The sequence below is a fragment of the Monodon monoceros genome, unplaced genomic scaffold, assembly GCF_005190385.1.
Source record: "Monodon monoceros isolate NGI ecotype Baffin Bay Population unplaced genomic scaffold, NGI_Narwhal_1 Super_Scaffold_6, whole genome shotgun sequence".
NCBI lineage: Eukaryota > Metazoa > Chordata > Mammalia > Artiodactyla > Monodontidae > Monodon > Monodon monoceros.
The window spans coordinates 1,028,183-1,040,577 of NW_021703783.1; the positions used below are offsets into that span (position 1 = coordinate 1,028,183).

Sequence of the window (12,395 nt, forward strand, 5' to 3'; positions counted from 1 at the left end):
CCCTGGCTTTGCGTCCTCCTCGGGGCGGCTGGGAGTCACGTGTGTGAGGGGGCTCTGCAAGCTCCGAGACCACCAAGCAGGGGTCCATCATGACCGCCATCACCTTCTTACAGACAGTGCAGGGTCCCGGCTGCCAGGCGGCTATGTGACGGCGAGGAAGCCACTCAGCTCGTCCAAGGCAGCGTCCCCATCTGCAGGGTGGACACTTGGTTGGACCAGATGCCTGAAGTCCCCTCCCACTCAGACACCCTGACTAGGAATCGCACCGTGAGACGATGGAAGGAATAAGGTTTTATCACTTCCTCTTTCTGTGAAAGAAGTGGTGGAGGAAGGTTCCAGAACGGGGTGGGCAGTGGCGGGCAGCCTCGGCCCGTGAGAAGCAGGGGGAGGGGTGGACCTGCGGGTGGTCCTTCTGCACACGTCCCGTCCTGGTAAGTGTCCCTCATTTTGGATAAGCTTCCATGACATCGAAGACCCCTTTAGGACAAAAGGGATGAAAAGGCAGAGGAAGCGAAGTAGAAAGTGAGGGGGAAGAGGACCAAGTCCAAGGAGATGGGGTAGGAGGAGGGGTGGAGGGGGAGGCAGGACAGCCCGGCACCGCACGGGTACTGGCGGGCGGAGGGTGAGACCGTGGGGCAGGAAGGAGATCTGGGGGCTCCGCAGCCCAGGCCCTCCTGGTTGCAGGCGGAACAGAGGTCCAGAGGGGGACAGGCCTGTCCAGGGGCAGCGGGCTGGGCAGGGGTGAAGGTGGGCTGCAGTCCAATGGGCTGCACACCTCTGGCTTGTGCACCAGCCCCGCCTGCGTCACATGGGCTCTTGACGGGGTTAAGTCACATGAACCAGGAGGATGGCGAGGTGGTGACACGGCAGCAGGAAAAGCGGCCGGTGGGCAGGAAGCAAGGTGGATTCGAGCATCCGCTTTGAACAGGGCTCTTCCCTGGGACTCGGTTTCCAAAATCTGTACATTTCAGGCCCGAGTCACTTGATTTGCAAGAATCAGCTCCGGATGGCCTTTCCCTTGTCAGCTCTGGAATGGTGAGGTGTCCTCGGATAGGAGCTGCCTGCCGGGACCATCTCTGGTGCCAGGGCCCTGCTCCGCTGCAGGCCCCGCTACCGGGCACGGGACACTGTCCCCGAGCAGGATTTCAAATCCCGGTGGCCCAGCTTCCCAATGAGCACATATCAGGCAGGACAGCAGGACCGCTTCTGAACCATCAAAGTGTGGAAACACTCGGGAAAGTTGCTTCCAGCAGCTCTAATCTGCTCCCAGTGGGTATGATTCCCTGGCAGTCTCTCTAATCAGGGCGGCCAATCTCACAGCCACTAAGCCCCAGGAGGGGAGCCCATTCTGGGGAGAAACTGCCTCGCAGGACGAGGAGGGTTCGCCTGGGTACTTGGGCACTCGGGCGAGGTTTAAAATTTTGCAGCAGGAATTTTACAGTCAAGAATCCACTCTATCAAGAACAATAAAAAGAGGGTCAGGGTCCTGCAGCGGGGGGTTAGTGAGAGCAGGACGCCCGGGCTGGCCTCCACTGGGGGCTGGGCAGGTGGAGCAGGGGAGGTTCTTTGGTCTGGCTCTGCTCCTGGCTCTGCCCAGCTGGCTGTGTCCAGGGTGGATGGATGAGCCCCCTGGAATTCAGGGTGCACCATCCGTTCTGACATTCTTCAGGTTTCTCAGACATTTAGCTGTCTCTCTGCAGTGCGGTTTTTGAATATTTCTAACGGGGAGGAAAGAGCATCACTGCCTGGGAAAATGCCTTACTGGCGTGGCATCCGGGATAACCCCCGACCCGTCTGCTCCCTGCTGACCCTGCTTCTCACCACCTCCCCCTCTGTGATGGACGTGTCCACGCAAAACCTCGTGCTGGACTGGGCTGGCCTGCATCGGTGGCCCCCCAAAACTAGGTTTTCACCCCAAATGTCCTTTCATCTCCAGCCCTGACCATTCTGCATGTACCTCAAGGCTCAGCTCAAATGCTCCTCCTTCGTAGGAAAGGTCTGGGCCCGTCACCATGCCTGGGAAGCCCGCCCCTTGAGTCCATTTCATTGTTTGCGCGTGAGCCTCTGGTAAGCTTTGCTACTTAACACTGGAATATTCTTTATGTTTAAAGTATATCTGTACGGAATCTAAAAAAAATGGTTCTGATGAACCTAGGGGCAGGACAGGAACAAAGATGCAGACGTACAGAATGGGCTTGAGGACGTGGGGAAGGGGAAGGGGAAGCTGGGACGAAGTGAGAGAGTGGCATGGACATATATACACTACCAAATGTAAAATAGATAGCTAGTGGGAAGCAGCCGCATAGCACAGGGAGATCAGCTTGGTGCTTTGTGACCCCCTAGAGGGGTGGGATAGGGAGGGTGGGAGGGAGACCCAAGAGGGAGGGGATATGGGGACATATGTATACATATAGCTGATTCACCTTGTTATACAGCAGAAACTAACACAACATTGTAAAGCAATTATACTCCAGTAAAGATGTTAAAAAAATAAAGTATATCTGCTTTGTCTTGACCGTGCTTGTCAGATATTTCTATTTTACATGCCTCACGTCAAGTGATGTGATGTAACAGTGGCTACCATTTAACTGAGCACATACTACAGGCGAGGCACTTTGCATGCATTAGCTCACTTTGTTTCCCTAGTAACATGTGAAATAGGTCCTATAATTATTCCCATTTTACAGATGAGGAAACTAAGGCACAGAGAGGCTGAGTAACTTCCCCCGGGTCACAGAGGAAGTCAGGGGCAGAAGCCAGACAGTCTGACTCAAGAGCTCTTGCCTGAAACCACCACGGCTCAGGTCTCTCCCAGTGCTGTCTACGTAGCATTCAGTCAACAGCTATTTATCGACTGATTGGTGCTGATTGTTTTCCAGAAACAGCCCTAGTCTGAGCAAAGGAAAATAGGAGGGAAGAGCCTGACCTCGCCACACGTGGTCCCCTCACTTCCCGGTGAGTAAGCAAACCCTGCTTGACAAGAAGCTGATTTCTAACCTGTGTGCCTCCAGAAATAACAGTTCCTTGAGAACGAGCTAATCTCACAAAAATTCACATCCTCGGGAGCCTTTCAAGCATCCAGGACCTTGGCAGACGGAGGTGGTGTCCTGTTGGTCTGTGTCCCCAGCACCTGGCTCACAGCAAGTGATCAATAAACGCGGATGGGGGTGGATGGGCTGCCGAGCCTGGCACCGGCCTTGCACGGACGCGGACGTCATGTGTAATGTTGACCGTCCCTGTGGCTTCTCTGTGGTGCGACATGCCTGCTTGTCTGCACCTCTGCCGAGGGACAGTGGGGCCTCACAAGCCCTGGGGACTCACTTCTTTTGCTGTGGGAATTTGATGGAGCAAAGTGATCAAACCTTAGTTGCACAGCGTCTCACTGAGAGCATCAGCTGGTTTCTGCACCCACAGTGAGACGCACACCCCCCGATCCCCAGCCTCCCTGTGTACAACTCTAGGGCCTCAGCCACCCTCTCTCCTCCCTCCTGACTTCCTGGCGGCCCCTCCTCACTTGCCCTTCAAGGTCTGTCCTCCTCCTCCAAGAAGCCTGTCCTGATCTCTATCCCCACTCCCCAAAGTGCAGAGCCCCCCAAAGCACACCTGTCACAGAATTCAACATGTCGTACTCAACTTTTTTTTGCACATCTCCAATTTTTGTTCTCTACCTTCATTTCTATGAACATTATTTTCTTTGACAATTCAGTCTTTTTGAGAACACTCTTAGTGTCTGACTCATTTCTGCATCTTCTGAGGCAGCTAGCAAAGTCCTATATGAAGTAGGTACTCAGTGGGTTTTGTTGAAAAAAATTAATAAATGACTCATGGGCTTGTACCCTCGCAAGCATCTCTCTCCCTCCATGATCTGTGACCCTAAGATTTCAATGCCATTTAATACACATCTGGACGCAAAAAATAACAGTAACTTTTTGGGCTTGGAGTTTCTGGTCCCGCAAACCACCCAGTTAACCTGTTTGTTACAGAAACAGCACCTGACTGTATACTACCTATGTGCACAGCTACACAGCACACAGTTGTCATGAAGACCAAATAAGTTAGAAGAAAAAAGCCTTTCGGAAACACTAAAGGAGGCACCTGTGAACGGAAGGTCTTCAGTACCAGCGTCCCTTAGGGGTGGGCTGGTGCTGCGTCCCGGCCACGTGGAGCCCATGAGGGGCCCAGTCACCCCACAACGACTGACCTGGCATTTCTGTAGATAATTGTAGAGGCTGAGGGTACAGCAGTGAGCAAAACAAAAAAACTGCTGTCCTCGTGGAGGTTATGTTCTTGTGAGGCCAGGGGTGACAAACAGATAAACGAGGGCAAGACGGTGGAGAGAGATGTAGGAGAAATAAAGGGGGGAAGTGGGCGGAGGACACGGGCGGTGGGACAGGCCCCGCAGAAGGTGCCGTTTCCGCAGACGCCGAGGCCGCGAGGCCAGCCGTGCGAAGGGCGCCCAGATGGAGGTCCCACCATGTGAGCGGGCTCGGGCTGCTGCGGCACAGCTGGGGGTCGCGGGGGCTGGTGGGGGGGCCGAGGAGGGCGGGGGTGAGGGGAGGCTGCAGAGGGGCTCTGTCTCTCAGGAGGTGGGGAGCCCGGAACAGTGGCACGTAGTTTGAGAGGACCATTTGGCTGCTGTGTTGAGCCCCAGCTGTGACAAAGAGCAAAGGGCAAAACAGAGACTCCTGCCAGGAGGCGGCGGTGACGGTCCGGGTGAGGGGTGGTGGGCACTACAGTGGACACGGAGGTGGCAGGAAACAGTATCTGGAAGGTGTGGCTCGTAGGATGCTCTGAGGGCCTGGAAGCAAAGGGTAGGACAAAGAAACAGGCCAAGGATTTGCGCCTGAGTCACTAGAAGGATGAGGCTGACCTTTACCAAACGGGAAAGGCTCTGGGGGACATGGTGAGCTCAGGGCGCCGCCTACCAGGCCTCCCGCGAAGGGACGGAGGCGGCAGTGCAAGTCCGGCCTCGGAGGAGAGGGCTGTGTGCGGGCGGCAGCAGCTCGCCGTTATCAGAGACCACACAGGAGACTGGGCGTGACCACCAGGGACCGGTGCAGAGACAGAAGAGGCCCAAGGACGGAGCTGGCGCTCCCAGCAGTAAGAGGAGGAGAAGGCGAGGGGAAGTCAGCCTGCGACTCCCACAAGGAAAAGCAAGTGGAGTGAGGGCAGAGCTGAGAAAGGACAGCGTCCCCAAGGCCTGGTGACGATGCGGCTCAAGGATGAGGGACCACCTGCTGAATCTAATCCTGCAGAGAGTCAGGTAAGCGGCCCCGAGACAGGCCGTTGGATTCGGCACCGTGGAGATCCCCAGTGGTCTCAATAAGAGATGCCTCGGTGTTGCCATGGGGGAGAAAGCTGGGCAGCGGCAGGTCCAGAGAGAAGGAGGAGATGGGAGCGGTGCGGCGGGGAGGAGAACCAAAGGCTGTGGCATCGGAGGAGGGAGGCCTCCGTCCAGTCTGCAGCGGGAGACGTCGGTGACGTTGTCTGCGACGAGATCAACCAGACCAGCCCGGGGCACTTAGCCACCTGAGTCTACACACGTCACTACTTAAAAGGTCGCAGAGACGCTCTCCCGGTGAGAAAGGCTGGGTCAGCCCTGCCTTGAAGCCCCCGAAAGAGCTTTTCCCTTTTCACCAGTGACCCACAGAAAACAAGACCCAGCTGCTAGCTGTCTGAGAAAGCCAGAGCTACCTGTAGGCCCCATGGCTGCAAGAGCACCAGCTTCACTGACAGAACGTCTCCCTGAATCCACGGTGGGGCAGCAGGGCCTCACACCTTAGAGGCAGAGTCCCGTCTTCACCCTCTCGATGGAACGGCTCCCAGCCCCGCAGTGCAGAGCTGCCGTCGGCACCGCACATGGACGGCATGCAGTCCGTGAAGCTTCCTCTGTGGAGAAGCCCCGGCTACTCCACGGGATCCAGCTCCCCTGCATCTCTGATTAGAAACCTCTGTACCAGAGTCATCACCATAACTGGTCCTGTTAATAACACCCCTTCCGTCTCTTAGGGATAGTGGACTGTTTGATCACAACCCTTCACCTGTGCTTCTCTGTATGGACAGCACAGTTCTGTGTCCCGTCATCTCTGGGACCACGGCAGCCGGGTGACTTGCTTTGGCCACTGGCATGTGAGCAGCCATGATATAAACGAGGCTGAGCAAAAGCCTAGAATATGCCTGTGTGGTTTGACTGTGTGCCCCTTGGCGAGAGCCGCCCCGTGCCGTGAGGGCCACAGGCACGCACGCTGGACGCTCCCTCAATCTGGGCTCTGGGATGAGGTGACGACGGAAGCTGGTCAGGCCCGGAGCCCTCATGCAACACGAACCAAGGATGCGTGATTCTGGTTTTCAGTCACCGGGAGTTTGGGACGGTTTTTTCCTGCAGCAAAAGCTGTGCTCTCATTAGATTTTCAAGCTCCTCCAGGGAAGGGACCATACTTATTTTCATGACGCGTCCTCACGCCCTGCACGGTGCCCTGACGCTGTGGGCCCTAAAAAGCGCACACACAGCAGGGTCAGCGTCATCGTGCCCATGGTAGCGTGCTGGGTCGAAGCGTGGGCTCAGTTCACAGTCCCTGCCACTGGCGCGTTGGCTGCACCATCGTGCTAAACCCCTTAAAGTCTTGTGCGAACCGATTCCCACCCTGCCTTCTCCTTCCTTGAGTTTGGCCTATGGAGTGATGGCTAATTGACCACGAAAAGCCAAACAATTTAGGCTTTGCAAACGGGCCCTGGGTCTCAGCCGTCACGTACACTGTTGCCATTCTTAGTGCCCAGTGGTTAAAGCCAAGCAGAGGGGCCACGGTCTACACTCGCTGGGAGTTAACACAGGCCACCGCTGCCCAGGGACCCCCACTCCTGCCTCTGCCCACCCAGGGAGTTCCCGCCCCGAGCAGAGACCAGGCGAGCATCAGGCAGGAGTCAGAGACAACACAGGGCACAGCTCTGGGCTTCAGGGGGCTTATAAGGTAACTGCAGAGGCAGGACACGCCTGTAAGCGTCTAAGACGCACGCAGTTCTTTACGGGAGGTCACGCGGTGCCGTGGGGAGAGTTGGTTTCACTCAGGAGGCCTGGTTCTCTCTGCTCTGCTGGGGTTAATTCCGTTACTCCAGGAGGACCTTTCCACTATCCTGCGTGGGTACGGAAAGCACTGGACAGGTCAATACAAGATCCCTCGTGTTCCCACAGTTCTACACCCTGAGAGGTTTCACCCACTGAGTGGTGGCCGTGCAGGTGGACAGGTGGCTGTGCAGAGGCCCCCCTCTACCTTCCTGGCCCGGCCCCGTCTCCAAGCTTGTCTGGCTGCAGCCCGCTTTGGGGGTCTCCTCCACCTCGAGTTAGGGCCCAGACCTGGTCACACTGAGTGGACGGTGACACGTCCCAGCACCCACGTCCAGAATCAGGCTCAGTGACCCCCAGCCGAACAGCAGCGGCAGGAGGTCCTGAAGTGGACTCAGCCCGGGAGCAGGTTGGGCCGGGGTTTGCCGGAGCGGACGCTGGGAGCCCGACCTTCCCTGTCCAGGGCTGGGGGGCCCTCCGCCATGGGGGGCTGCTGCCGGAGAGGAAGAAGGGGCGCCGTCCCCGGGCCTGTCTCCAGGCCAGCGCCCTCCCCCCTCAGGGAAAAGCAGTTCTCACTCTGACAGGCGGCGAGCCCAAAAATAGGGCTTCTGTGGCCGGAGATGCCCCACGTGACGTGAAAGGAGGAGAGGGCTGGCAGAAGTGGCAAAACAGAACTTCCTGAACATGCACTGATGCTTTTTCTGCCTGGGCACAAACGAGTGGTCCCATAGAAACCGACGTGGTGCCGCAGGCACAAGGGCAGGAAACTGACCACCGTTCTTTGGAACAATACAGACAGCAGAGATAATCCCATTGGCTCCCATGCCCTGGGAGCGTGGGGAGTAGCTCACTGCTCTTCTGCTGCAAATGTATTTAAACCCCCAGCCCCGGCCAGGGTGGCGGATGGGAGGCTGCTCAGATGGCCGCGAGGCTGTTCTCTGTGCAGCTGTCTCCATCAGGCTGTGGATTCCCCAGGCGCTCACAGGAGCGGGGGCCACAGTGGGTTTTAATGGACTCACAACAGAGCTGGGACCTTTAGAGCAAAGGAACCCATTCAAGAAAACCCTCCGTGTATTTGAAATCAGGTTCCTTGGCAATTCAGGTTGGGGGGAGACTGGGGGACGGTGAGGAGGTCACGTGGCCGACAGGCCCAGGCTACTTACTCGGGACCCCGGACACCAGCCGCAGGGGCCGCAGCACGCGGAACGCCCTGAGCGCCTTCACGTCGAATCCAGCCCCCTTCCCTCCCAGGGCGTTGGCCCCGTCGGCTTTGGTGGCTTGCTCTAAGATTGCACTGAAAAGCCTGGAAGAGAAGGAGAGAGGGAGCGTCAGGATGTCCTGCTTGCCCGGCGGGGTTCCAAGTTCTCCGAGGGATGCTGGGAGGTGAAATGTGCAGGTGCCTCCAGCCACGATCAGTCCGGTGTGCGGGAGGGTCCGAGACCCTCATCGGATGACAGTCCCTCAGGGTGGGTCCCGCCTGCCCTGTGCTGACATCGAGCAGGCTTCGCGGCGCTGGCAGCCCAGGCAGGGCGTCAGGCAGGTGGAGGCTGCCGCCAGGGCCCGTTCCTCTGCCCTTCCAGCGTCCTGGCTCCTGTGCCCTGGCACCACATCCCAGCACCTCCTGACAAGCCCCTGGCTTTGATCTGAGCCCGGGCACAAACGAGTGGTCCCGTAGAAACCAACGTGGTGCCACAGGCACCAGGGCAGGAAACTGACCACCGGCCTCAGACCCTGGCAACACCTGTCATGTTGGAGTGACGGGGACAAAGGTAACAGACACATGTTCCAGAGAGGACAGAGGAGCGTTCGAGACGGTTCTGTCCAACAGAAACGTTGCAAAGCACAGACGTGGGCCGTGTGTGCAGTGTAGATTTTCCAGTAGCCACACTATAAAGTGAAAAAGGAACAGGCGACATGGACGGTGATGATAGAGTTTATTTAATCCAGCGTAACCAAAATATGATCACTTCAGCTGGAATGAAGAGGGTTTTTTTTTGTTTTTTTGTTTTTTTTTGCGGTACGCGGGCCCCTCACTGCTGTGGCCTCTCCCGTTGCGGAGCACAGGCTCTGGACGCACAGGCTCAGCGGCCATGGCTCACGGGCACAGCCGCTCCGCGGCACGTGGGATCCTCCCGGATCGGGTCACGAACCCGTGTCCCCTGCATCGGCAGGTGGACTCTCAACCACTGCGCCACCAGGGAAGCCCAGTAATAAAGAGTTTTTAGTGAGATGTTTGTCCCTCTGTGCTTTGCACTACGTCTTTGAAGCCTGCTGTGTGCTCTACACATACAGTGCATCTCAAGTGAGCGCTCAGTGGCCACCGCAGCTGGAGGGGAGGGTCCTGTAGAAAGAACCCCTCCTGAGGAATTTTGCTGGAAAAAGGTACGAGAAGAGAAAAGGTAGTTCCTGCAAGAGGGCGTGGAATCGTTTTGCTTGTTTTTAAATGAAATCATGTAATAGAGACAGACGATGGGCAGTAAAGAAGTGAGGGGACAGTGGCTGGAAGGGTCGTACCCCTGGTGGGCAGGAGGGCAGGATGCCCACAGAGGGGCACGAGCCCAGTAGCCAGGACGGTTCATCATGGTCCCGGGGAGGGAGGTGCATTGTGGGTTCAGATGCAGGTGTGGGAACAGACGGAAGTCCTCCTCTGACTGCAGCTCTCTTCTCAGCGAATCAGGTAGCAAGCCATCAGCTGGAATGTGAAAGGGGAGGGGGTTCTGGAAGCTTGAAGGGTGAAACAAAGGCATAAAAGGGTCGCGGAAGAAAGTGGTGGGGTGAACGGAGCCAGGCCGTGCAGTGGGGTTTCCAGGTGCCCAGGGCCTCTGGGAGGAGGTGGTCCTGAGGGGAAGTGACACGTCGGCCCGGCCTTGTGCGTTTCTCTCCCCGCCCCAAGGGCACCGCTCAGGTAGTAGCTAGTCAGACTGGGTCGGAGTTGGTGCTTTTGCAAGTGACCAAGGAAATGAAGAGAGAAGTACAAGCTGAGTGCAGACACAGGCGAGAGATGACCTCAGGGCAGGAGGGCACGGTCGGAGTCCAGTGCTGGACGGAGGGAGCAGGAAGGATGGGTGGTATTTTTTGGAGAGCAGGAAGCTGGTCTGAGGTCATGGAGAGGATGTGGCTCGCGGTCATGGCGGGGATCCTGACTTCGACCCTGGGAGTGGGCAGCTGAGACAGGACAGAGTCAGGATCCCTGGGGAAGCAGACATCAAGGAACCAAGAAGCTGGGAGGCTGATGGCGGGACAGTGCGTGATGGAGAGGAGGAGCTGGCCAAGAGCTCGTGTCTGCACAGCCAAGGAGAGACTCAAAGGTGTGGGAGGACCACGACTTGGAGAAGCAACGGGTAGAGGGCCTGAGGATACAAGCATCAGAATTGGAGGGGTTGGGCTTCCCTGGTGGCGCAGTGGTTAAGGATCCACCTGCCAGTGCAGGGGACACGGGTTCGAGCCTTCATCCGGGAAGATCCCACATGCCGCGGAGCAACTAAGCCCGTGTGCCACAGCTACTCAGCCTGTGCCCTAGAACCCGCGAGCCACAACTACTGAAGACCGTGCGCCTAGAGCCCATACTCTGCAACAAGAGAAGCCACCGCAATGAGAAGACTGCACCGCAACAAAGAGTAGCCCCCGCTCGCTGCAACTAGAGAAAGCCCACGTGCAGCAACGAAGACCCAATGCAGCCAAAAATAAAATAAATACATTTAAAAAAAAAGAATTGGAGGGGCTTAGAGAGGAGGGAGGCGGTGGTCTGAAAGCAGAATAAGAGGAAGCAGGGCTCCTCTCCTGGCCTGCGAGCATTTGGAGGGGAGGGGCCGTATCTCGAGAGACGGCAAGGGCAGCAGGACCCGCGGGGAGAGTGAGAGAGAGAAGGAGGGACCGGTGCTGGGGTTAGGGCAGCACCGGGCTCCCTGCTCTGGAACAAATCTGATGAGGGTCCAGCGACACCCCGCTCCATATTGATGTTTTCTCGACAGAGCTGAGTAGTTGGGACAAAGCTTGCAAAGCTGAAATCTGGTATCTGGACTTTTACAGAAAATGTTTGCTAAGACCAGAAATGGGGAGGGATTGTGGGGAACACGGGGCACCTTGGAAAGGTTTCGGGAGGGATTAGAACATGCAGAGAATGTACGGGAATGGGAGTCTGGGATCCTGGGCCACTTGTGGGAACCGAGAAGAATATGGGAAAGGGCCCCGTGGACCATCTTTGTCTTTGTACCTAGAGACGTCCCACTGACTCATGGTCAGGAGAGCGCACTGGGTCGTGTCTAGGGCCAAGGAAGACGCCCAGGGAGCAGAACTGAACCGGGCCTGGGCAGCCTGGTCTTGAGGAACAGGCTGGGGCTTCTATGACTCCTGCCCTAGGGGGCTGGGTCTGGGAATGGGGAAGCTGCAGCTGGGGGCTTAGCAGAAGCTTAGACCCAGGCAGGGCCCAGCGGAGGGAGCTGGTCTAAACAGGGATTTGCAAAACGTGCTCCGGAGAACCCTCGGGGACTTCTTGGGCAGTGAGGCCAGGGATGAGTGGCTTCCCTTTGGTCTGTTTTCCACGCGGGGACCCCGAGTAGGCTGTGTCTGCACGGTGGGTTCTGTGGCCAGACCACGTCTGATGTCCTCCTGCCTGTTCTGTGATTCCTTCACCCCAGCTTGGCAGTTTGACGGGTCCATGTGTTAGTTGGTGACACCTCCTATCCCAGGCAGAGGTCTCCCGGGTGGGGGAAGCGGGGTCTTTTCTCTGCAGAGAAATGTTCTTTCCATGGAAGCCTGGATCACAGAAACTCAGGACATGGACACCAGTTTGCAAGTCTGTTGAACAACATTCCAAATGCAAACCAGATTTGGTTCCTAGAACTTTCTGGAAGAAAGGAACACGCTTATCAACGTACAAGATGTTCACAAATGTTATTCGGGGAAGGGAACAGAGGTTGAACAGCCATCCTCTCCTTTAACCCCTGAAGGGGCAGAAATTTCAGGAATGGGCCTCAGACGTGTTCTCAGCTTGCAGGGGCCGGCGTGTTTCTCCTCAGTCACACTTTGTAGAGGCGAAACCACTGCTTGGTGCCCACCGGTGCCTAAGGGCCAGGGACCTTCTCCAGGCGGTGTGTCTGGCAGTTCCTTAGCTGGACGTTGGAGCTTGTCAGAGAGGACGATGGTCTCTAGAGGCCCTGTGAGCCGAGAGGCAGGGCCCCATATTGGGAGGGAGCTGGAGACATAGTGAGGCCCTTTAGGCTGGAGTAGACGGTCTGAGCAGGCGCATCTGCTTAGGGCTCCTGGGTGCCTGATGGGGGCGGAGGGAGGGCTCCTGGGTGCCTGATGGGTGCAGAGGGAGGGCTCCTGGGTGCCC

General features: G+C 57.1%; 1 protein-coding gene across 1 annotated transcript in view; it reads right to left on the reverse strand.

Moving 5' to 3' along the window:
• CACNA1C (calcium voltage-gated channel subunit alpha1 C) overlaps positions 1–12,395 on the reverse strand; it is a 465,580-nt gene that overhangs the window by 172,779 nt on the left and 280,406 nt on the right. The window contains 1 exon segment of the mRNA XM_029204130.1: positions 8,224–8,363. Coding sequence (XP_029059963.1) covers positions 8,224–8,363 — 140 coding nt within the window.